The sequence below is a fragment of the Eublepharis macularius genome, chromosome 5 (genome assembly GCF_028583425.1).
Source record: "Eublepharis macularius isolate TG4126 chromosome 5, MPM_Emac_v1.0, whole genome shotgun sequence".
Classification (NCBI taxonomy): Eukaryota; Metazoa; Chordata; class Lepidosauria; order Squamata; family Eublepharidae; genus Eublepharis; species Eublepharis macularius.
In genome coordinates this window covers 169669782-169695158 of record NC_072794.1, presented here as the reverse complement: position 1 = coordinate 169695158, position 25377 = coordinate 169669782, and the positions used below count along the sequence as shown (strand labels likewise).

At 45.9% G+C, this 25377-nt stretch overlaps 1 protein-coding gene across 1 annotated transcript; it reads left to right on the top strand.

Moving 5' to 3' along the window:
- The first annotated feature begins 674 nt into the window (after positions 1 to 674).
- TCF15 (transcription factor 15) lies at positions 675 to 18682 on the top strand. The gene is made up of 2 exons (XM_054981440.1): positions 675 to 1150; positions 18255 to 18682. Exons 1-2 carry the CDS (start codon positions 680 to 682, stop codon positions 18330 to 18332), a joined length of 549 nt encoding a protein of 182 aa, XP_054837415.1. The 5' UTR covers positions 675 to 679; the 3' UTR covers positions 18333 to 18682.
- The last annotated feature ends 6695 nt before the right edge of the window (positions 18683 to 25377 follow it).

The following is a 25377-nucleotide window of genomic DNA, read 5'->3' as shown; positions in this document are numbered from 1 at the left end:
CCATCTGCCTCTGGCACCCTCTCCAAAGTAAGCCGTGTCCTCAGCAGCTCCCTGGGAGGCGACTCTCGCTTTGATGCAGGCTAATATTCTCCCAGAGACGGTGAGGCACGCAGCTTATGCTGGATCCATTCCCATTGCCTATGCTGGATCTGTTCCCACCATCTGTCCCTGCAAGGGTCTCTCTTTGCAAGGTGTCTGGCCTCGACATATCGCCCTCTTCCTCTCAGCCTGTCATCTGCTAGCCTCACAAAAACACAAGGCATACTTGAAACGGAGCGGCCGCCTGGATTCTCCGATGCCTTTCCATTTCAGAGGCTGGAGCAGCATCTCCAGCTTCATTGGCTGGAAGAGAGGATGTCGGCTCCCTCATTGGTTGGCTAGGATTCTGCTCTGAGCTCCAGACCCCTCCCAGAGCCTTATATACAGAAGGCTCCTTCGCTAGTCCCACCAGAGCTTTGCTCCTGGACACAGGAGGGGAGAAGGCTGCGAGCCACAGCTGTGAATTTTTCCTCTGTTGGAAGGGCCGGAGGTGGAGGCGTGGAGCTGCTGTCCATCTGCCTCAGGCTCTCAGTCTTTCTTGCGAAGTCTTCTTGGAGAGAGGGGAGGGGACAGTCTGCACACTAGCTCCTGGGCTCCCAAAGACCCCCCAGGCTGGGCCTTTGGGGGGGGGACTGTAGCCATGGCCTTCACCATGCTGAGACCTGTGGCTGCCCACGTGCTGTACCCAGACCTGAGCCTGCTATCAGAGGAGGACGAGGAGAACCGCAGCGAGAGCGATGCCTCCGACCAGTCCTACGGTTGCTGTGAAGGCCACCCCAAGATGGCCAGGAAGCCGGGCCAGGTGGTTGTGGTGAAACAGAGGCAGGCGGCCAACGCCCGCGAGAGAGACCGGACCCAGAGCGTCAACACGGCCTTCACGGCCCTGCGCACCCTCATCCCCACCGAGCCCGTCGATAGGAAGCTGTCCAAAATCGAGACCTTGCGCCTGGCGTCCAGCTACATCTCTCACCTGGCCAACGTGCTTCTTCTGGGGGAAGGCTGTGAAGATGGGCAGCCTTGCTTCAGCACCATCTACGGCTCCAAAGGGGAAAGGGAAGCCAAGCAGCCCCGCAGCATCTGCACTTTCTGTCTCAGCAACCAGCGGAAGGGGGTAAGTCTCTTAACTGGGGTTGCCCGGCGTGCCATTTCTACCGAGAGAGGAGGCCAGATTCAAACCTTCGTACATGAAGCATCCTGTAATCTGGTGCCCTGCTTCGTAATCCTAGATCTGCAGGGAGCTTTCTGCAGTGATTCAGTGGTAAGGAAAAGGCACTTTGTGCATGCTCAGAGGCTCTTCTGTTTACGGTTGCATCCTGTGATCCAAAGCAGAGTCCTGCCATTCACAACAATTCCCAGGCCTGAAGGTTAATTCAGACTCAGTCCCAGGGTTTCTCTTAACTGCTGTCAGGGTTATTCCAGCACAGCTGATCAGAGCACGTGAACTGACCACTGACTGGCTGAGAGTCCATTTCTGGTGAGAAGTTTAGAGATCCCAGGGCCCGGGGAGTGTAACGTAGCCTGTACAGGAGCAAGGGAAGCAGACCCCGCTGGCAGAGTTGGTGTTTATTTTGTACATTTGCATCACTGACCTTTTGATTTCTAACTGGGTCTTAGAAAGAGCCGGGCCTCATTCTTAGGGCCATGTAGCAGTGTCTCTGAGGATGTACAGAATGCATTTCCTCTCCTGTTATTTAAGCTGGGGTCGAAACTGTTCCTCAGATGGCGGTAAGAGTTTCCAGTTGGAACGTGCGTCCTGTTCCCAGTTGTCCTAATTTTTTTTAAATAAAAAACGTGTTGAACGTAAACTTCTCTTCCCTCCCATGGCTCAGGGAAGATCACTGATGTTCCCATTCTGGAGCTAAGGTAAACTGAGGGTGAGATAGTCGTTTCATGGCTAATCAATGATCCCCCCCCCTGAATTTTGTATCAAGCTCCCACCCTCTGTGATTGGACTTCTCCCTTACCTAGGGGTGTTCTTTGCAAAGCACGCATGGAATTTATGCATATGCAAATATGTTAGCCCATGGCTCTCTCCATGCAATCAGGGACTTTGCTTTTTTAGAGTTCCAGGCCACAGAGAGAAAGTCCTGCAGTGAATGTGCCCAGGCCAAGGAACAGAGTTCACCACCATAATCTACCCACCATATGCACCTATTGCAATTGGAACATCAGAAAAAGAGTAAGGTGGACAGCAGACCTATGGAGGGAGGAAAGCATCAAGATGTTAAATGACTGGATGTTTTTTTAAAAGCATTACTTCATCTATACCCCACTTTTCTCCCTAATGTGGAGCCAAAGCAGTTCCCATTGTTCTCCTCTCTTCCATTTTATCTTCACAAAAACAACCCTGCGAGGTAGGTTAGGCTGAGAGAGTGTGACTAGCCCAAGGTCACCCAGCCAGCTTCCATGTCAGAGCCAGGATTTGAACCTGGGCCTCCCAGATCCTAGTCCTAACCACTATACCACGCTGTCTCTCTTTTCCATCTCTCACAAAAGAATGACTCAAGCTAATACAGTAAATGCAACTTCCCAAATATTTATTGTCTGCATTGCATTCATCCATATGCTAATGCAAATTCCCATTTCTTTGGAACACAGAAAATCCTCTTGGCAGGCAAACAAGTTGGTGGATCAGTTGTGGGTGTGTTAGGAGTCCCTTTGAGTGGCTGCTTTGTTTGCAGAACCTTTAAGCCTAGTCAACTTTATTGTAGCATAAGCTTTCGAGAGTCACAGCTCTCTTCGTCAGATACAACTTTATTGTAGCATAAGCTTTCGAGATTCACAGCTCTCTTCGTTAGATTCAACTTTATTGTAGCATAAGCTTTCAAGAGTCACAGCTCTCTTCGTCAGATGCAACTTTATTGTAGCATAAGCTTTCAAGAGTCACAGCTCTCTTCATCAGATACAACTTTATTGTAGCATAAGCTTTCGAGAGTCACAGCTCTCTTCGTCAGATGCATCGGATGAAGAGAGCTGTGGTTCTCAAAAGCTTATGCTACAATAAAGTTGGTTAGTCTTAAAGGAGCTACCGGACTCTTTGCTATTTTGCGACTACAGACTAACACGGCTAACTCCTTTTTTTCGTGCGACTGCTTCCTTTTCTAAACAGAGGATCATAGGAAAAGAAAGGGCTGTGTCTTTCATCATTTTTATGATGCTTAAAGGAGAGGCAGCCAAGAAAACATTTGCTCAGAATCCTCAGCTCGGATTCTCAGGAGTCCATGTTCTGCTTGCATAGATGCATCTCCAGTGTTACAGAAAACAGACGCGGGTCCACATTAAGAAAAGTCAGGGGACTCATCCAGGCAGTAGCCTGGGAAGAGTCTTTGAAATATGCCAAGGTTCACATCTTCTGATCTGAAAGCCAGTGATGAAAAGGTACTTTGTATATCCTCAGAAAGGGCATTTCTCTCTCAATGATAATGATAACGATAACAATAACGATAACAATAATTCAATTTATATACCGCCCTTTGGGACAACTTAACATCCACTCAGAGCAGTTTACAAAATACGTTATTATTATCCCCACAACAATCACCCTGTGAGGTGGGTGGGGCTGAGAGAGCTCTGAGAGAGCTGTGACTGACCTAAGGTCACCCAGCTGGCTTCAAGTGGAGGAGTGAGGAATCAAACCCAGTTCTCCAGATTAGAGTCCCGTCGCTCTTAACCACTACACCAAACTACTGCTTCCAACGTCGACAGTCTACAGTGTCTACAGATGTTCTACAGTCAAAGCTTCTATATTTAGTATACCAAATTCTTGAACAATATTAATTGTGTGGCACAAGAACTTTAAGAAATGCAGCCAGCTTGGCTGGTTTTCTACAGTACTGGGTGGAGAATTCCAAGGGCAGCGGGAATCATCTCGGCCGCGGAGTTTGAGCACTGATCTAGATAATCAGGATTTCTTGCGTGTAAACAATTTGCTCTTTTATTAACAAAAAAATTCAGAATAGACAGTTACTCAATAGGAGAGAAAAGGATTCTTTGGCTTGCCTCTCTGATATCACCAGAAGTTGGGATCACTCAGTGAAATTGGCAGGAGGAACTTTAAGCAAATGACAGCATTTCTTCACCTAATGAACTGTTAACCCTGTGGAATTTGCTACCACGAGAGGTAGTTAGTTTAGGTTGTATTTAGTTTAGATTTACAGTGCAATCCTAAGAAGAGTTACTCCAGTTTAAGCCCATTGATACTAATGGGCTTAGACTGGAGTAACTCTTCTTAGAATTGCACAGTTAGTTAGTTTAGATGGTATTTATCTGACCATTTTCAAAAACAGAGGGGACAGTTTTATCAACTACTGTTAGCTGCGGTATCTAATGCAACCGTCATGTTCACGTACAGTATACCTTTCGATACCAGCTTCTAGGAGCAATTCATGCTGGACCGCGTCCCCTTTTTGTTTTCTTTGTCAGTTTCTCAGAACTATCTAGTTGGCCACTATTGGAAACTGAGGGACAGGAGTCTATGAGACTATGAGAGCTTTTCTCATACTCGTACTGCAGCCCAAGCTGTGCTCACAACCTGAGTTCGATCCTGGTGGAAGCCGGGTTCAGGTAACCAGCTCCATCCTTCCAAGGTCGGCAAAATGAGTACCCAGTTTCCTGGGGGTAAAGTGTAGACAACTGGGGAAGGCAGTGGCAAACCACCCCGTAAAAAATCTGCCAAGAAAACGTCGTGATGCAACGTTTCCCCATGGGTCAGTAATGACGGTGCATGCACCTTTACCTACCATGTCAATTTAGAACATATTCTGTCCTGATAATGTGCTACAATCTTTGCAAAATTCCTGTACTGAATTGCTGCATTCCATATAGGAATGAGCAGGAAATCCCCTGTCAGTTCTCTTATATGAGAATTGAACATGACTGTATGTTGTAGTGGTTAGTGCCAGGCTAGGTTCTGGGAGATCCAGCTTTGAATCTTGACTCTGCCATGGAACCTTGCTGTGTGGCCTTGGGCCACTTTGATTCAGCCTGAGCCACCTCGCAGGGTGGTTGTGAGGATAATTGCAGGAGAGGAAAATGATGTGAGCTGCTTGGGTTCTCGTAGGCAGGACATAAATGAAATTAAATGAAACAAACATAAAATATAAGTTGGGTTTTTTTGTGTACTGTGAGGAGCCAGGAATGTTCCCTGGTAGGAAGTCATGGCATACATGCTAGAAGATCCGGCCATCCAAGACTAAGGGAAAGGAACCCTGTATGTTCTTGAATGCTCTTTATCTGTTATTTTACTTCATTTGTGTCGTGCAATACTAGGAAGAGGCTCCTAGATATAAAACTGATCACCTGTGCTTTTTCACTAGCAGAGGGTGACCTCATCAGAGGTCAAATCAGACAGGTTTCCTTTGGTATGGCAGGGCTTTTTTTCATCAGGAACGCGGTGGAATGGAGTTCCGGAACGTCTTGAAAATGGTCACATGGTTGGTGGCCCCGCCCCCTGATCTCCAGATAGAGGGGAGATTAGATTGCCCTCTGTGCCACTGGAGCGGTGCGGAGGGCAATCGAAACTCCCCTCCGCCTGGAGATCGGGGGGCGGGGCCACCAGCCATGTGACCATTTTCTCCTAGGGCAACCCACTGAGTTCCACCACCTCTTTTCCCAGAAAAAAAGCCCTGGTATAAACCTTTTCCAAGTAAATAAAATCCTCTTCTCTCCCTGATTTCTGGTTTTGGTGGGCAAAGGTTTACACCATCCTCCTTGGTTCCTGAGAGTTCAGAAGGCTCATAGATGCTACACAGAGGAACAAGAAGGGTCTCTTTTCTCTCCTTATCTTTGCCTTGGTGGTGGGGGGGGGGAGAGTTTACCATGCAAGATGCCAGATGCCACTTTCGGCCACATACCACCACATTGTGCACCCTTGGGTTATTATGACAGACTGTGTGCACCCAGGCACACTGAAAGAGGCATTGATTCCAGGGGTGCCTGCCAGACCAGAAGTGGCAGGGAAACCTAGGATCCTGCACTGATTCTAGATCCAGAGGAGTTAGCCATGTTAGCCTGTAGTACCAAAATCGAAAAGAGTCCAGGAGCACCTTTAAGACTAACCAACTTTACTGTAGCATAAGCTTTCGAGAATCACAGTTCTCTTCGTCAGATGCATCTGACAAAGAGAACTGTGATTCTCAAAACCTTATGCTACAGCAAAGTTGGTAAGTCTTAAAGGTGCTCCTGGACTCTTTTCGATTTTGCACTGATTCCGATTCCCTGTGCAAATGAAAAAAAATGCATCTTGGGTTCTTCAGTGTGACAACTACACAACTTAGTTCTTGCAAAGGTGGCTTTGGGTAGCGTGACCCTTCGGGTAGCCTTGCGGGAATCTCAGATGGTCAAAGATTTTTTAGATAATAGTCATGGAAATATTTTGTGATCAAGTCAATACATAGATTTATATATCGGTCCAGATAATTTCAGGTGGCTAAGCCCCTGTTGGTTTGCAGTAGAGCAAGATTTGAGTCCGGTAGCACCTTAAAGATCAACACGATTTCCAGGGTATAAGCTTTGGAAAGTCAAAACTGACTTCCTCAGCTGTCCGGAAATCTTGTTGCTCTTTAAGGAGCTATTCAGTGTCTTGCAAAAAAAAAAATCAAAAAAATCCCAGTACTCATATATAAGATTTCACCAATCCCCGCCCCCCTCAGAGCATAGGAAAGCCCCCCTTACAAGGTGCCAGTATGTTCTCAGTACTGGTGAATACCATCGCAAAAAAAAGCCCGGGTGCTCCTGGACTCAAATCTTGGTCCAAACAAGTTTTGCTTTAATGTCCAAGCACTTGAGAATGTGCAGCATTTCCTTTCAGCCAGATGACAGCGTAATCTGAAACTTTAGCTAGTTCAAGTAATAGAAGCCGGTACGTTCAGAAAGGGGAAAGGCTTTATAACTCTGGGATGCGGGCAAACGTGCAGCCTCCCCCTGCCCTCGCCCACACTTCCTTGTTAGGTAGATTCTTGGAAAAGACAACTGAGCGTGCCGAAAATAATTGAAGAGAGTGGTGTCACTCTGAAAGCTTTCACATGTGATGAGAGACATGCGTTATAGCAGCAGAAGAAATGCTGTGCTGAATCAGACTATACTATTTTCAACAGTCAAAGAAATGTCTCTGGGAAGTCCACAAGCAGGGGATGAAGGCAGTGGCCCTTCTTGCTTGTTTGAAGGAGATGGAGGTAGACTGCCTTTGAACATGGAAGATCTACTTATCAAATATACTTTTGCTTTTCAGCATTTGCTATATCTCTCTGTATGTCAGACATATAACCAGCTCTTGCTATTGCTGTGCATATTCCAGAAATCTAATTCTGCTTTGAAACATTGATTTCAATGGGCTTAGACTGGAGTAACTCTGTTTAGGACTGCACGATTAGTTTTGAAAGATGACTTTGATCAGAGCTTTGAAAATACATCTTCAGGTCTTTTGGGGTGCATTTTAAGGTCTCTTACTAACATTTTTCCTTTTTTATATCCTTGGCTTTAAGATCCATAAGTGCAACTATTCCATGACTGATAATATTGAATAAAAGATGACATTATAAAAGTACATATTGATGCCCGAGGTGAAAAATCCAAAGGTTATCGTTCCCCTCCTGGCATACCAGGCTCCATGGTAATGTACAGCTCTTCTTCTCCTCTGATTCAATTCAGTAGGGCTTCTCCTGGTGGATCGTGTCCCGTGTCTTACGGCCAGGCTACAAGTGACGAATGACACTGGTTGGACACTTGTCAGCTTCCCTCAAGTTTTGATGGGAAATGTAGGCAGCTTGGTGGAAAGTTGGACAAGTGACAGTTGAAAAGTCCCTTGGGCAGCAGTCGGAGAGCCAAGCTGCAAGACCAGGATGCCTACATTTCTCATCAAAACTTGAGGGAAGCTGACGTGTCCAACCTGTGTCATTCATCACTTGTAGCTTGGCCCTCAGGTGGCTCTGCAGGTCATCTACTTTGCCACTTTTAATGCTTCCAGAACTCCCTGCTTAAAGCAACTACTGTGCCTTGTCTCATGGTAGGGCCGTAGGCTTGCCAACTCTGGGTTGGGAAATTCCTGGAGATTTGGGGGTGGAGCCTGGAGAGAGTGGAGTTTGGAGAGGGAACGAATCACAGCAGGGTATAATGCCATTAATTCTACCCTCCAAAACAGCCATTTATCTCCATAGTCTGGAGATCAGTTGCAATTCTGGGGGAATCTCACCTGGAGGTTGGCAACCCTGCTTAAGGTTGCCAACTTCTACGAATGGCTCAAAGATCTTCCAGAATTCCAACCTACAGAGATTAGTTCCCCTGGAGAAAACAATTGTGTTGGGGGTGGGGGGTAGACTCTATAGCTTTTGTACCTCACTTGACGTCGCTCCACTCCCCAAGCCCTGCCTCCCCCAGACTCTGCCCCCAAATCTCAAGGAATTTCCCACCCCAGAGTTGGCAACTCAACATCTGTTTTAGAACGGATGTTTCAAGTCTCTAGTCTTCACTCTCAAAGTCCATCCACAGCCTCAAGCAGCACCACTCCCCATCTCCCCTTACCTGCCAACTCCATTCCTCGAGACCCCTACTTCTCCCCCAGTGAAGTCCAGATAGCAGTGGCTCCAGCCATGGCTTTTTCACCACTGGGACCAGTTGCCAGTCAAAGTCAGAACTGTGTCACTGTGACACTGAGAGATCTCTGTCTTTTGGTGCTACACCTCTGAAGATGCCAGCCACAGCTGCTGGCAAAACGTCAGGAACCACAATGCCAAGACCACGGCAATACAGCACGGAAAAGCCACAACAACCAAAGTCAAAACTGCTTCCTTCTTTATATGGGGAGGGGGGAGGCACTTATAAAAATTGGTTCTTATAAAAAAACTTCTCTGTAAAACCTTGGCAGGCATTTTTATATGAAGGCATCCCGTATCCATAGCGGTTTTAAATTGTTAACTGTGATCACCATGATGTGTATTAAGCTGTCATTAGCTGAGCTGATAGTATTTCCTTATAGCATTTTGTCTGTTTGGAAACTGATTCGTGTCTTCATTTCTTAGTGGCAGGTGGGGTGGCCTTTGATTAAATAGATGCGTGGCCTGGAGGGAAAGGGCATTTTGTTCTACTTATTTCAAGAGGAGGGAAGCTACTGATATTTTTTTATTTATTTACGTCATTTATAGTCTGCCTTTCTCATTGAGGCTCAAGGCAGATTACACAGTGTGGGTTAGTACAGTCAGTTTCACGGATACTTCAATAAGCAATCTAATAGGTCTATAAATGCAAATTTGCAAACCCGTAGAAATAGAATACACAGAGTTGAAGAAACGCTAATCAGAGCATTTAGGGGTTGCCAACTGCCTGGAGACAAAATGTTCTGTCCCTTTAATAGAGGCTTCTTACAGCTGCTCATCCTCCAATCTGATATATGCCCTTATGTGCCAACAATGTCCTTCTGCTCTGTACATTGGCCAAACCAGCCAACCTCTACGCAAAAGAATAAATGGACACAAATCTGACATTAGAAATGGAAACGTCCAGAAACCAGTGGGAGAACACTTCAATCTACCAGGACATTCCATCAAAGACTTAAAGGTCGCTGTGGTTCAACAGAAACCTTTCAAAAACAAAATCCAACGGGAGGCTGCTGAATTGGAATTCATATGCAAATTTGACTCTGTCAAGCTGGGACTGAATAGGGACTATGAATGGTTATCACATTATCACAGGTAACAGATTACCTTTACAGAGGTGGGGTCTGGGGGAGCTCAGTGGCACCTGGTGTGGGCTTTCGGGAACCACAGATCTCTTTGTCAGATGCATCTGGCAGGGAGAGCTGTGGTTATCGAAGGCTCATACTGCATTGGAATTGGATGGTCTAGCTGTTTGGCTGCTACAAACTAACAGGGCAAACTCCTTTGAAGCCAACTGATCCACACACCAAAAGGAGATGTTTACATATACTAGCAAAGGAATGTTTTGGTTGCTCCCTCCCCTTTCCCCCCCTAATTGCCTCTTCTCTCTCCTCCCCTCCTCCTCCCTCCTCTTCTATATTTGACCAGTCTCTGTACCATGCATCTGACGAAGAGAACTTGATTCTCGAAAGCTTATGCTACAATAAAATTGGTTAGTCTTAAAGGTGCTACTGGACTCTTTTTGATTTTGCTACCACAGACTAACACGGCTAACTCCTCTGCTTCATGAGATGTTATTTACTTGGGAACATTATGAAAAGCTTTAGCTACCCATTTCTATACTTTAACCCTCTATTTAAAAGGAAAGGGCATTTTTCTCTGGGCCTGTTGGTCACCCTAGCCACCCAGTGGCGAACTGGTTAATGGATACGTTTAGCTGAAGGAGGTTAGCCTTTAGCTGTGCTCCATTTCAGTGGTTCTCCAACTATGCTCCAAAGATGCCCACCAGGCATTGCTTAGTAGGATGGTAGCAGATATGAAAGATGGTTATAAAAATAGGAATGAGGTTGACAAAGCAGAGAGAAAGATTTGGCCCTAGTAGCACCTTAAAATGGAGAGAGAAAACTTTTGTCTTTATCTCCTAGAATTTGAATTTCTTGGCAGTAGGTTTAAAATAAGCCAAAGGAAGTACTTCACACAACACAGAACTGCTCGAAGGAATTCGTTGCCACAAGACGTAGTGATAAAGTGCAAGATTCTGGGCATGGAGCAGGGATCACTGGGAGTGTGTGTGGGAGGGGGTAGTTGTGAATTTCCTGCATTGTGCAGGGGGTTGGACTAGATGACCCTGGTGGTCCCTTCAACCCCATGATTCTATGATTCGAGTTCTGTAGCACCTTAAAGACCGACAAGATTTCCAGGGTATAAGCTTTCAAGAGCCAACAATCCTGTCATCAAATACAAGTAAGATGAGTTGAACTTGAACTTTAAAGGGCCGTTTGGCAAATTCAGGGATAAAAACTCTATCAAGGGCTGTTTGCTTTAGTGATTGCTACCTGGAATTTGGAGCAGTGTACCTCCAAATACCAGTTGCTCGGGATCAAGTGGGAGAAGCTATCTAGGAATATCTGGTTGACCTTTTAGGGGAACAGAATGCTGGATGGACTTTTGGTGTGATCCAACAGAGCTCTCCTCAAGTTCTGTAGGCTTTTGCAAAAAGAAAGCAACATTACTAGTTCCTTATTTACTTCTGGGCTCAAGTCAGAGTGCTGGTACCAATCTTCAAAGCACTGCAAAATCTGTGACTCTAACATCTGAAGGACCATCTTTCTCTCCCCCCATATGGTCCTGCACATCAGCGACGCTCCACAGACCAATAAAGGTACCCCCTTGGAATGGCACAGTTGGCCCCTATGCTGCCCGTAGCTGTAGAAGGAAATCACCTTGGAGACTCAAAAGATAACCCCATTTTCAGTTTTTTAGGAGGGCTGTAATGGCTTTTTTGGTAATTCCAGAGGGCCTTTCCAAGCAGGCTTTCTGAATCACTGAAACCTGGGCTGTTGTTTTGTAGAGAGTTTGTTGAAGTATTTAAATTAGTTGCCTTGGGCTCTGTGGAGGAAAGGCGAGTGGTAAATGTTTTATAAGTAAATAGCTTCTCTTCCCAGTAGCCTTCGTTACATTTTGGAACCTGATTTATGCTCAGAAACATCTAAGCTACTGCAAGCCTACAAGATAGCAATCAGATGGCAACTCTGCTCTATAGTTTGGAGATGGGGTTTGGAGATGGGGGGGGAGAAGGAGGAGGGAGGTGGAGGAAACAGTTACAAAGAGAAAGGAAGCTGGAAGTGAATGAAAGTTGATATATTTAGATCTGTCTTTAGCAGTAGAAAAGAGCAAGAGCCCAACAGCACCTATAACACTAACCAGGGTTTTTTTTCTGGGAAAAGAGGTAGTGGAACTCAGTGGGTTGCCCTCGGAGGAAATGGTCACATGGCTGGTGGCCCCACCCCCTGATCTCCAGACAGAGGGGAGTTTAGATTGCCTTCCGTGCCACGGCAAGGAGGGCAATCTAAACTCCCCTCTGTCTGGAGACCAGGGGGCGGGGCCACCAGCCATGTGACCATTTTCAAGAGGTGCCGGAACTCCGTTCCACCACGTTCCCGCTGAAAAAAAGCCCTGAGACTAACAAAATTTGTGGTAGGGTATGAGCTTTTGTGAGTCACAGCTCTCTTCTTCAGATACACCTAGAATGTGAGTCCATCTGTCCTTTTGTCTTGGAGAGTGGAGTGATTTCAGATGCCGAATGACAATAGCAGGCAAATGACAATAACCGGTGAATGACAATAAGCGGACGTGATTGAAAAGGGTGGGGTATGCAGAGGGATGGTGGGTGTGGAGAAATCAGCACTGGTAATGACAGGGGTCATTTCGTAGAAAAAGAGCTGCAGGAACTCATTAGCATAACTCATGAGCATATGCCACACCCCCTGACCTCACCTATCCTGGCTGTTTTGGACCCAATCCTGGCCATTCAGGGCCAAAATTGGGCCCAAAATGGCAAAAAGGGGGCTGAAAATGGCTGAAAAGGGGCCCAAAATGGTCAGAATTGGGCCACTGCTGAGCAGGAGAGTGATCCACCACCCATAAGAGGCCTGATCCTGGCGCTACTGGACTCTTTTTGATTTAGCCTCCAGATAGTAGCTGGAGATCTCCCGGAATTACAACTGGTCTCTAGGCCACAGAGATCTGTTCACTTGGAGAAAATGGCTACTTTGGGGGGTGGACTCTATGGAATTATGCCATGCCAAGGTCCTTTCCCTCCCCAAACCCCACTTTCTCCATGTTTCAACCCCCAGAGCTCCAGGAATTTCCCAAGTTGGAGCTGGCAACCCTATTTGGGGCCCAATCCAGGCAAAAATGGGCCCAAAATGGCCAAAAGTCAGGTGGGCGGGGCCACCTGACATGTGACCTCTTTGGCGAACTACTGGAACTGCATTCCTGTGCGTTCCCCCTCAAAATGAGCCCTGGGTAATAATGAGACAGGAAGTCCAGGTCTCGATTCAGTCCAGGTGGATGCATTGTCTTGAGCTTTGTTACCAGTTGCACTTCAGCAGCCTCTCTTTCTAATCTCCCTTTGAAATTCCTCTGCAGGTTGATATATTTATTAGCTTCATTTGTACCCTACCTTTCTCCCCAAACTGCCCTCTTACCATTCCCAATAATAAAGGAATAAAGAAAGCAGTAGGTATAACCTAGTCACTTTGGATTACCAACTCCAGGTTGGGAAATGCCTGAAGATTTGGGAGTGGGCGAATCCCGGGGAGGGTGGTGTTTAAAGAGGGGAGGGACCTCAGCAGGCTAAAAAGCCACAAAGTCAGTCCACCCTCCAAAGAAGTCGTTTTCTCCAGGGGAACTGTAGGCTGGAGGTGACTTTTTAATGGGATATCTCCAGGCCCAACCTGGAGGTCGACAATCCCAGGTGAGAATGTGAGTTTTGCAGTTTGAAAGCAATGGGAGGGGCAATTTAATCTCGCCTGTCCCAGCTTCTGGTGACATCATGACCTTTGCCATGGCAACCTTCTATGAGGTCAAAAGTGAGTCAACCATCTGGGGGGGGGATGCAGGGAAGAGCTTTGCTATGGTTCTCAGCCTCTCAGCGGCTGGAGGGCTGGTTTGCTTGTCCAGTGGGGAGGAGTTGAAATGGAGGCGGCTTGAGAGCAACCAGGCATTTCACTGCTTCTGCCCTCTGGGAAGCTTTTCCACCCAGGCAACATTTTGTTGGAGGGGAACAGATAATTATGCATACTGGAGTTATGGAATCACGACACTGACCGACCCTGCAGCCTGTCACAGATGAAGATAAGGATGCCCTTGTGTTTCGCAAGGCTCTTTTTAAAATTTTTATAACTTGTATTATTGCCTCAGAGGTCCCCCTTGGGCACTAGAAACCCTCAGATGTGATCAAGTAGAGATGGAAGGCAGCCCAGGTTTGTTCAGTTTACAGACAAGAAAGGGTTGCCAGTTTTCAACATGGACTGGGTAGGTACGCCTTCAGGGCTGTATTATTCATAAGGCTAATGAGACTGAAGCCTAGGGGCCCCGCAGGGACTAGGGGCCCATCATTTTTGGGGGGTTAAGGCCAGGGCTTTTTTTCTGCTGCAACTCTGTGGAACGGAGTTCTGGAACCTCTTGAAAATGGTCACATGGTTGGTGGCCCCACCCCCTGATCTCCAGACAGAGGGGAGTTTAGATTGCCCTCCGCGCCATGCCAATCTAAACTCCCCTCTGTCTGGAGATCAGGGGGCAGGGCCACCAGCCATGTGACCATTTTCTCCGAGGGCAACCCACTGAGTTCCAGCACCTCTTTTCCCAGAAAAAAAGCCCTGGTTAAGGCACTGTGATGCACACCCTAAGGCCCCAATGGTTAAAGGGTGCAGAGGAGAGCGACGAGAATGATCAGGGGTCTGGAGACTGAGCCCTACGAGGAAAGGCTGAGGTCCTTGGGAATGTTTAGTTTGGAGAAGAGGAGGTTGAGGGGGGACATGATTGCTTTCTTTATTTGAAAGGCTGTCATTTGGAGGAGGGCAAGGAGCTGTTCCAGTTGGCAGCAGAGGGTAGGACCCGAAGCAATGGGCTTAAATTACATGCACAAAGGTATCGGCTGGATATTAGGAAAAACTTTCTCATGGTCAGAGTAGTTCAAAAGTGGAATCAGCTGCCTAGGGAGGTGGTGATCTCCCCTTCACTGGCAATTTTCAAGAAGAGGCTGGATGAATCTTTGTCTGAGATGCTTAGGCTGATCCTGCACTGGGCAGGGGGTTAGTCTAGATGGTCTGTATGGCCCCTTCCAACTCTATGATTCTATGATTCTAGGAAAGGCACTTTGCAGTCTACACTGTAGCGATACGTGTACATATACATTTTATTCACTTCAAAATATTACAGTATTGAACAATTATACCCCCAAAATGTGCTTTCCTGAAAAGTTCTACTCGCGCAATAAAAATATTTTTTAAAACGTGAATAGAATTCTTCAGGAGACCCTCAAAGTGGATATAGGGCTATGTACCACGGTCTAGTACCCACGGTACCAGGGTCAAGCTGCCAGCTGTAGTGGAGTGAAAGATTTAAATGTTGGCGGGGGCCCGAAATACCTGAAAGCCTCGGGGCCCAGCCATGGGTTAATGCAGCCCTGTATGCCTTTATCCACAGTTTAAGCAGCAACAACGGGCTATCCATGTTTATCTTCATTTTATTTGTTTGTTTTATTTCCTTCATTTATACCCTACCTTTCTCCCCAGTGGAGAAACAAAGCAACTAATATTCTCTATTTTATTCTCACAACAACCTTGTGAGGTAGGTTAGGCTGAGAGTGTGTGACTAGCCCAAGGTCACCCAGCTAGCTTCCACAGCAGAGTTGGGATTCAAACCTGGCGTTCCCAGATACTAGCGTGCAATACAAACCGGAGAGCAATGCAAATCGTTATACAAAATTATTTAATTAAAGTGCAAAAGTGCACTTTAATCTGTCGATTAATTTGCGTTTGAAATTATCGTGGGGAGTGAGGAGAGATGGCATTGCTGACCCATGAATACTAGCCCTGGAAGAAGAAGGACCGAAACGGGAATTGAGAACAACAGCTGATGCCCGTCGGCTAGTTTTGTCTTATTAATTCCATTTCTGGACACATGGACTGCCTTTCCCCTGATTGCGCACTCTCCATCTTTGATTGTGTATATATATGAATTTGTGATTGCCCCTTGCGACAGACCTCTTTAGTCTAGTGTAAATTCCTGTGAATTATGTTGCACAACTTTGCACTTTTGCACTTTAATTAAATAATTTTGTATAACGATTTGCATTGCTCTCCGGTTTGTATTGCACGTGTTTTTCCGGGAGCTTCCCTTTTGTTGTTGTCGTTGTTCCCAGATACTAGGCAGACACTGACCTCTAGACTACACTGCTTCTCCCATACCATGAAAGGATTTTATAGCGAATGACGCGGCAGCTTCTGAGCCCAGCCCCGTGCTGCCTCCGCCAACTTGTGGCGTGCCAGGGCACCCAGCTTGCCGCGCAGGCAGCACGCTCTGCCCTGCGTGATGATGTCATGGAAGTGACATCATGACAGAGCACCGGGAGTACGCACACTGCATGTGCGCACAAAGGGCTGGACTTGGGTTGCCCTAGGCGCCAGCAACCCTAGATCCAGCCCTGTTTATAGTCTACCTTTCTTACAGAGACTCAAGGCAGATTACTGTTGAATTTTGCCCTAAATATTTCCGACTTTCTTTAAAAAAAGTTATTTTTTGTGTATATTGATATCTGAGGTTTGCAGCCTTTCTGGCTAGCTTTCCAGAACTTCTTCCAGGAAGCTGTTCCACAAGAATGGCAAAGCCTGTAGCTTTGCAGAAAGCACCTGGCAGTAGACATCCCTGGGAAGAAAGAAACTGCCATGTGAAAATATGTAGGGAGAGGCAGTCCTTAACCTGTGTGGGTGAAATCATGGTGCCCTAAAGGGCTTCGTGAACTCCTGAGTACAGACGGGCATGATCCAAAATACGAACCAAAGTTCATGACGAATCGGACCGGTTCGTGGTTCGCAAACCAGCGGTTCATCACATCCCATTTCTGATTAACTGCCACAAACTTTATGCTGGTTCGTTTTTTGGTTCGACACTGCAAACAGCCTGGTGCCGATCAGTCAGTTTCCTAGGCAACAAGGGATGGACTTCCTGCAGACCTTCTGCTGACCTGGAAGTGATGATTTGCTGACCTGGATGTGACGTTTTCACGAACCAAAATGAACCAGTTCGTGAACCAGGACAGGTTTGTGAAAATTCGTGGTTCATGGTTCATGAAATGCGACGAATTACGAACCACTTGGTTCGTTTTTTTCCTGGTTCATGTCCATCTCTACTCCTGAGAGATTCTTTCATGGGAGTTCAGCCATTGGTTGCTTAAGCAATTGATCAGCAGGAGTTAGAGCCTTCAGGCTTGCCTCTGTGTTGAAAGAGCTGGAGGAGAGCAAGGGTAAGAGAGGGTTGGCTGCTCCAGCCCCTGAGCAGAGGAAGAGAAGGAGTCAGAGTCAGCAGTGGTGACAAATTGCATCAGGCAGCACAATATATTCCATTGGCACCGTTTGCTGTACAAAGAGTGATTGTATCACATGATCCGAGAGATGTGGGTCCAGGATTCCTGGGAAACCCAAGCAACAGAGATTGGAAATACACGTTACTAAGTACCTGAAGATGCTCAAGTGCAAGGTTTTATGTGTGTCTTCAATTCACATGCAGGCTGTGTCTTGCTCAGAGCACATGCATGCCTCTTTCACAGGAGTTCCTTTGAGTGATTTTATCTGTGAGTGAGTTAGGAGTGCAGAGCGCCAATTCTGCTCTATTTTCACTGCGAGGACAAGTACTGTGGACTCTTTTGACTTGCCAATTTGCATGTATTTAAAGTGTGAAAAAGTGTTGAGATCTGCATTTTCAATGAATGGATATGAGAGGAGGGAGAAACCGGGAGTTTGGCAGTTCTAAACAGAGAATTTCTTTGTCAAAGATTATCTGCAGGGGTGCCAAAGAAAGGCATAGCCAGAGCTATTTCTTTATAGAAATGTAATGCAACAGTTTGCATCAATTTCAAACCACTTCATTATCAGAAGGGAAAAATGGAAAACAGTGGTGAATCATCATAAATGGGATACTTTTAGCAATCAAGGAGGAACTGGTATCAAACGCATGAACGTTCTCTCCTCCAGCACCACATTTCAAATGAATCAATTTTCTTCCTGTCGGCTTTCTTCACTGTCCCAACTTTCACATCCGTACGTAGTAATGGGGAATACCATAGTGTGGATTATGTACTAAGTACTTTACCTAATCAAGTCACCTTCTGTCACAGTGGCTAGTAAGTGATGACTTATCTCGGAAATATAAATGCAGTGGACAAGTTTCTTTGATGGTGGTGGTGGTAGAGAGTGCCCTCAAGTCAGAGTTGACATGTGGTGACCTCTGCTGGGGGATTTCATGGCAAGGGACTAGCAGAGGTGGTTTGCCATTGCCTGACCCTGCAACCCTGGTCTTTGTTGGAGTCTCCCATCCAATAACTAACCAAGGCCAACCCTGCTTAGCTTCTGTGATCTGATGAGATCAGGCTCACCTGGGCTATCCAGGTCAGGGCTCTTTGATGGGACTGGGTACAAAACATTTCAGGTTGCATCACGGACTCTGGCTCTGCTATCGTTTTGGTCCTTTGGGTATATTTCCAGCTAGTGAATCTGTTTTCTTAGGCAAAGTGTTGATCTGCCATGAGTCTGACTCAACGTTTCCCCTCTACTTTGTTTACAGGGCAGCCGGCGGGAACTTGCCGGGGGAAACTGCTTGAAGGCAAGAGGGGTGAACCAGCTGAAGGTGCTACGGCGATGATCTAGCATTTGGACAACCGTCTGTTTCAGGAGCCAAGCCAAGATGAGATTCACACCTCAGACAGCTGAGTTTGATGTTCCGGACTGGGACAGGGGGGTGGGAGTAATAGAACCCAGGGTGCCTGGTGCATGCGAGTAGCAAACCTCAGTTATGAAGCAACTCCCCACATTGTGGGCTTGGAGGAGACAGAATGGGGTGGAAGCTGACTTGGACTGCGGTGCAGCAAGAAAGGACGAAAGAGTCAAAAGAGAGGGAGCACAAACATTCCCTGGACATCGGCCTGGCCCCCTGGAGATGTCCCCCCACCCTGATCCCCCCCGATAGGAGTTGGGACGTGAGAACTCTGTGAGTCTGGGGATCGCAGGAGTGCAGCGTGGTGGTGACAGCACAAAGGAGTCTGCGTTCCAAAGTGCAACGCTGAAATAGAGTTTTATCAAGATTATTGCGGGTCTCAACGGTTACTGTTGTAATTATTATGATTCTCTATTCAGCAGGCTTGAAAATAAAGGTATTTTTCACATCAGCTGGAGGTTCTTTATTTATGGCTTCCTTGGGCCTCGCCTCTTTCCTGAAGTTTTGCTTCCCCATCATGGATCTCTGTCGGTCTGGGAAAAAATTCTGTATGCGGCTCTGATTTGGAGCAGGCCTTCAGCCCTTGCTTTGTTTTTTTTTCTCTAGTTGAAAGCGGGCGGCCTGCGCTGTTAGTGCAAAGAGGTAGCCGTTTTAGTCTCTCGTAGCAAAATAAAACACAAAATCCAATGGCACCTAGAATGTTGTTAGTCTTTAAGATGTCACTGGATTTTTGTTTTATTCTGCACTGTTAGTGGCATTTTAAAGCAGAGAGAGAGAGAGATGGGGTTTTTTTAATGTTTCTTTTCCCCCTTTAAAATCCTAATAACAGATTGGGAAGTCCAGTTTTGGCTAGTGAACCTGAATAGGGTTACCTCCTCAAGTCAGGGCAAATTGAACACAATTTGGGTTTTGCAAATAGAAGGACATCTGTGACCGATGGAGATGTGGTCTTCATTGCATCTGCGCCTCTGAGAGCCAAGCTACAAGTGACTTTTTTCACGTGGAGAACACTTGATTGTTTTCACAAGTTTTCCTGGGAACTGAAGTCCGAGTGTCCTTCCCCTCTCTGTTAGAATTGCTGCCAGAGAAAACCAGCAGCGGCAGCAGCTTTTGCAAATTGTTCCTCTAGTCACAAGCCTGCTGGACAAGAGGGCTCTCTACGATCGTTTGGGGGACGGGCAGCTGCTACTTTCTCCCTGGGCATCCTGCTCCCGGGGAGCTGCTCTGGAGAAAGCCGCCGTGTCGGTGAAGCTCCAGCCGCAGTGACAGCGGAAGAATCTGCTGCTGCTCTAACATGCCCTCATTCCAGTTTTTCTCCAGGAGCTCAGGAGCAAGGGAAGGGCATGTTAGAGCAGCAACAGATTCTTCCGCTGTCACTGCGGCTGGAGCTTCACCAACACGGCGGCTTTCTCCAGAGCAGCTTCCCGGGAGCAGGATGCCCAGGGAGAAAGTAGCAGCTGCCTGCCCCCAAACGATCGTTGAGAGCAGGCTTGTGACTGGAGGAACGACTTGCAAAAGCTGCTGTGGCCACCGGCTTTCTCTGGCTCTTCAGGCAGCAATTCTAACAGAGAGGGGAAGGGCACTGGGACTTCAGTTCCCAGGAAAACTTGCAAAAACGATCAAGTGTTCTCCACGTGAAAAAGTCACTTGTAGCTTGGCTCTGAGAATGCAAGGGCATTACAGAAGGAGCTCCGACCGAACAAACGGGAACAAAGTCCCTGTAGAAGAATTGTTTGGCAGACTGCGCTGCTTTAATGTGGAGCTGATAGCCATGAACCATACAAAGAAGGCCTGTAGCCACAAGCCACAAAATAGTGACTGTATGGAACAACTGGAATTTCAAAGTCTCTGAAACGAATTACATCCATAATTGGAATGTTTTTTCTCTCTTTTCTATAATGGTCAAATTCAGGGAGGGTCACCTGATTGGCCAGAATTTCAGGACCGAGAAAAGGAAGCGTGATTCATTCGTGTTAATTGAATGTGTTGCCAGATGCTGCTGCGATGGCTCATGCTCCAAGATTGTTTTTTAAAGGCGGTAGACCCATTCGTGGGTAAATGTCTGTCTGTTTGTTAGTCAATACGGGTAAATGGAACCTTCAGGTTGGGAGGGAATATACCTGTGATTATGTGAAGTCTTGTTGCCCTCCTGCTTCCCTTATAGACTTCGCAAGGACATCTGGCAGAGTAGCTGATACTTGTTCGATATCTACATAGCACAACTCGCATATTACCTAAAGCAGTATATATACATATTTTTAAAGGAGAAAATGTCAGCAGGTGTGGTGCAGTGGCTAGACTATGGGTGATTCTGCACTAGTGATTTTCTGCAGTTCATCTTCCAAATGACCTTGATTTTTCTTCGTGTTTCCACACGTGGGAAGGCAATCCTAGCAGCGGATTCGAAGTCACTGCACATTTTGTCCGTTTTTTTCCCATCCCGCTTTCCCCCGACTTATTTGTCCATTTGCAGCAGATTAGGGATTTTAATTGCGCGAAATTCTTCATCCGATGTTCTCCCCACCCTTTCCCTTTTCTCCCGCCCTTCGAATCAACTTAATTTGATTGGCCAATCACGTTTTCTAAGCCACACCCACTACCTTTCCCTTCCCCTCATTTTTTCTTAAAATTTTTTTTTATTAAAAACGTTGCAACGTTTCTACAAGTCTATGCAGAAACATATCCTGTGTCATGTAATGACAGCTGACCAATAACAGGTCCGTTTTTCAATGTGCCAGATTTGTTACTTGTTGCTCGCTGACAGCTGACAGCTTCTGAGGCAGAGGGAAAGCGGGGTCATCGGTAACAATTTTCTCTCCAAATGTCAATAACCAATACCCATTCCACGATATCGGTGGGAAATGCTCTGACCTATCAGATGTTGTATGCCATTAAAGGTACTTGAATTGAATTGAATTGAATTGAATTGAATTGAATTGAATTGAATTGAATTGAATTGAATTGACCTATCAGATGTGTTTGTTGTTTGATGCAATGTTTATATGTAGCAATGTTTTGGGGGGGGGATTTTTTTTTTAAAAAATGAAGAAGACGCATGTCTGTCAACACTTCCCCCAGAAAAAGCTATGAGGAATCAATTTTTACACTGGCAAATTCTGCACGATGGACTTTGAGCATGATGAAATGAAATGTCAATGCGAAACAAAAGCCTTAATGTGGAATCGGGGAGTGGTGGATTCGTACGACTCCACTGCAGCACGTCTGCTCAGAAAGTCCGATCAAAATCGATCATGCGGAATCCCCCTGTGTACCAGGATCTGAGTTCAAATCCCTGTTTTCCTTCATGAAAAACTCATTGAATAACAACAACAACATTTGATTTATATACCGCCCTTCAGGATGACTTAACACCCACTGAGAGTGGTTTACAAAGTATGTTGTTATTATCTCCACAACCACAATTACCCTGTGAGGTGGGTGGGGCTGAGAGGGCTCCTAGAAGCTGTAACTGACCCCAGGTCACCCAGCTGGCTTAAGTGGAGGAGCGGGGAATCAAACCCATGAGCCATTGTGCTCTTTCAGCTTAACCTACCTCTCAGATTTGTTGTGAGAAGAAAAGAAGGGACCTTGCATGCCCTCAAGTGGTCCATAGAGGAGAGGGTGAGGTAAAGATAAATTCCCATGGGTACTACTTCTTAGAAACCATTTTTTTTTTTAAAAAAAACCCTGAAAACAGGGAAAATCTTAAGCTTTGCAGCACCAGCTCCTTAGAGAAATCCACGGCCTTTTGGTGACACCAACATACCGCAGAGCTCAATTAGCATGCTGCATTCTTCCTCCCATTTAATGTGCAAAGTACAGCATTTCATTTTTCCAATGTGGGAAGGAGCCGGTCTGATGACCCAAATGGGAAAGGTGCAAGAGGTGAGGGCCGCTTCGCGGGCCTGGATGACTCAGCGACTGTGGAGTCCAGCTGTGGAGCCAGGAAGCTCGAGATTCATTTCCTAACAAACATGCAAAAATTCCCTTTTATAGGCTGGTAGCTTCCAGAGAGCCTGGCTAAGCAGAGAGCATCTTCCCTTCCCAGCATCCTAAATAGATCTCTGCCAAAGAAACCAAGGACCAGCCAGCAAAAGAGAGTATCGCGGTAATGAGTAACGAACAGCCAAATTCAAACTGCAAAATCTTACTAAGTGGTATTTGTAACATCAATAATAAATAGCAATATAAAGCAAGGAAACCGGTGTCTTATTTTTACTTACCACAACAAAGCATATACTTCTATATTGTCATGAACAATCGATACAACTACAAGGTTTATACTCCGTATCAACAAGGAGTGACATGTATATACATAAGTGACATGTATATACATAAGGAGCCTCGTGGCGCAGAGTGGTAAGCTGCAGTACTGCAGCCCAAGTTCTGCTCACGACCTGAGTTCGATCCTGGCGGAAGCCGGGTTCAAGTAGCCATCTCAAGGTTGACTCAGAGCCAAGCTACAAGTGATGAATTACACTTGAATGGTAAGTGAACAGACTCACATGTATTCCTCCCTGTTCACTTGCCGTTCACTTGCGCTCCACTTGTTCACTATGTGAACAGGGAGGAATACACGTGAGTCTGTTCACTTGCCATTCAAGTGTAATTTGTCACTTGCAGCTTGGCTCTCAGCCTTCCATCCTTCCAAGGTCGGTAAAATGAGTACCCAGTTTCCTGGGGGCAAAGAGTAGATGACTGGGGAAGGCAATGGCAAACCAAAGTCTGCAAAGAAAATGTCGTGACCCCATGGGTCAGTAATCACATATATAAACCATTTATGCAGAGGCAGCTTATACCCAGATTGCAAAGTGCTAGTGCTCCAATGTTTACTCCAATTAAAAGCCCTCAATTCATCTACTGCATGTTGCACAAACATCCATTAAGTGCAAATGCATAGATAACACCTCTGTAGTACACGTCTCAAAAGGTCAAGAGTCATGCAATTCATCATCTCTATGAAGCAGCACACTCATGCGCACTCCTTCCTTCTAGTAGCCAAGAGTCCATGAGTAAGAATTCAAAAAAGGAGTTCCATAGATGGCTGTGATTGATGATTCTATAGATGGTGGTGACTGATGGTTCTGACGGAGCGTCTAGTTCCGAAATATCCCGTTTCAAGAGAATTCTTTGTCCAAAGAATCACAGTCGGGTATCCAAAAGAGTCGTTCATATGTACAGAAGTATCCTTCCTCTTTCCAATATCAATTTTTCATTCCTCTTTTGAAGGTTCAAGACATTCTCCTTAAGGGTCCTTATGTGCTTAAGCTCAGGGCTCCCGTTTAAAAATGTTTAGCTGACTAATCATTTCCTTTTCAACCCTTGTAAATATGCAATTTGGTGCATTACTGAAAATTCGGTCAAGGCGCCCCCCCCTCCTTTGAAATATATGAGATCATTTACAAGGCAATAAAACCTGCCACTTTTTGGCTAAAGATGGAAAGTCCACCATTAATAAGGTTGTACTAAAAAAAACACATGCAATGTTTTATCCCACAGGTAACGAATCCTGCCTTTTAATGATTATGTAGAGGAGGGGCTGTGAAATGAAATGGAAAAATGTCCGGCTACTCAGATGGAGGACAGAGAGCACTGCCTTAACTTTGCTTTGGATTCGTGACATCACCCCACAGCCAGATCAGATTGGACGTGTGATAATGCATTATTATCATGTCGTCTATGTAATTCCCAATTGGCTGGGAGGAAGAAGTCTTTTCCCCCTAATAGTCCTGTAAAGAAGAAAAGAAGCAACTATAAACAGGCAAACAAAGAGGGTGTGGAAAAGATAAGCAGGGTAGATTTCATGCAACTTTTCACCTCCTTGGGAAACTTCCCGTTCACTCCAAACCTTTTCATGGGCAAAGGTTAGGCCCAGTGCTTATCTTGAAAGTTTTCTTTTTCATTCCCTGCTTATAACTCACCCATATCAAAGTAACCTAAAACACACACACGTACTCTTTGCCCTTTACTTACTGCCCCAGTGATTAAAATATGGCATCACCTTTTAAAACTGGATTCCAGTATTATTTATTTCTTTGCTTCATTTATACCCCAACAGGGACCCCCCAAGCTGCTTCCACCATTCTCCTCTCCTCCATTTTATCCTTATGACAACCCTGGCAGGTTAGGCTGAGAGTGTATGACCATCCCAAGGTCACCTAGCAAGCCTCTACGGCGGAACAGGGGTCCGAACACTTTCTCACTCTTAACATTTGCATTTCCCAGCTTAGCCTGCTGTTAGCCTGGTGTTTTTCAGGAACTGGAAACCATGCTCTATTAATTCTTAAAGTCTCTTCTTTCCTGTTGAAAACCGTGCAAGAGGGATATGTGAACCGCACTTTCTCAACGAGGAAACTAATCATCTAAACCATGCAGTTCAAGCAAATGGCTCCTCCAGAAATGAAATCAGAAGAGCGATTAAACCCAGGATAAATCAAACAACTAAGGAAAAACAGCCTCCCACAGGAAAAGTGTTTTTGCCATATATCAAAGGAATCACTGATCAGATGGGAAAGCTTATGAAAAAGCGCAACCTACAAACAGTATTCAGACCCACCAGAAAAATACAACAGATGCTATGATCAGCAAAAGACAGTAGAGACCCCCTCACCTCTGCAGGAGTATACCGTATACCCTGCAGCTGTGGACAAGTTTACATCGGGACCACAAAGCATAGCATCCAGACAAGAATAAAAGAACATGAAAGACACTGCAGACTTGGTCATCCTGAAAAATCAGCAGTGGCTGAACATAGCCTAACAGGACACAGTATCTTATTCCAGGACACTAAAATACTGGACAACACTTCCAACTACTTCATCAGATTGCACAGGGAAGCCATTAAAATTCATAAGCATAAGCACAACGTCAACTGGAAAGAAGAGACTTTAAGAATGAATAGAGCATGGTTTCCAGTCCTGAAAAACTCCAGGTTAATAAAATAGTCTACATCTTACAATGGCCCTGCAGATAA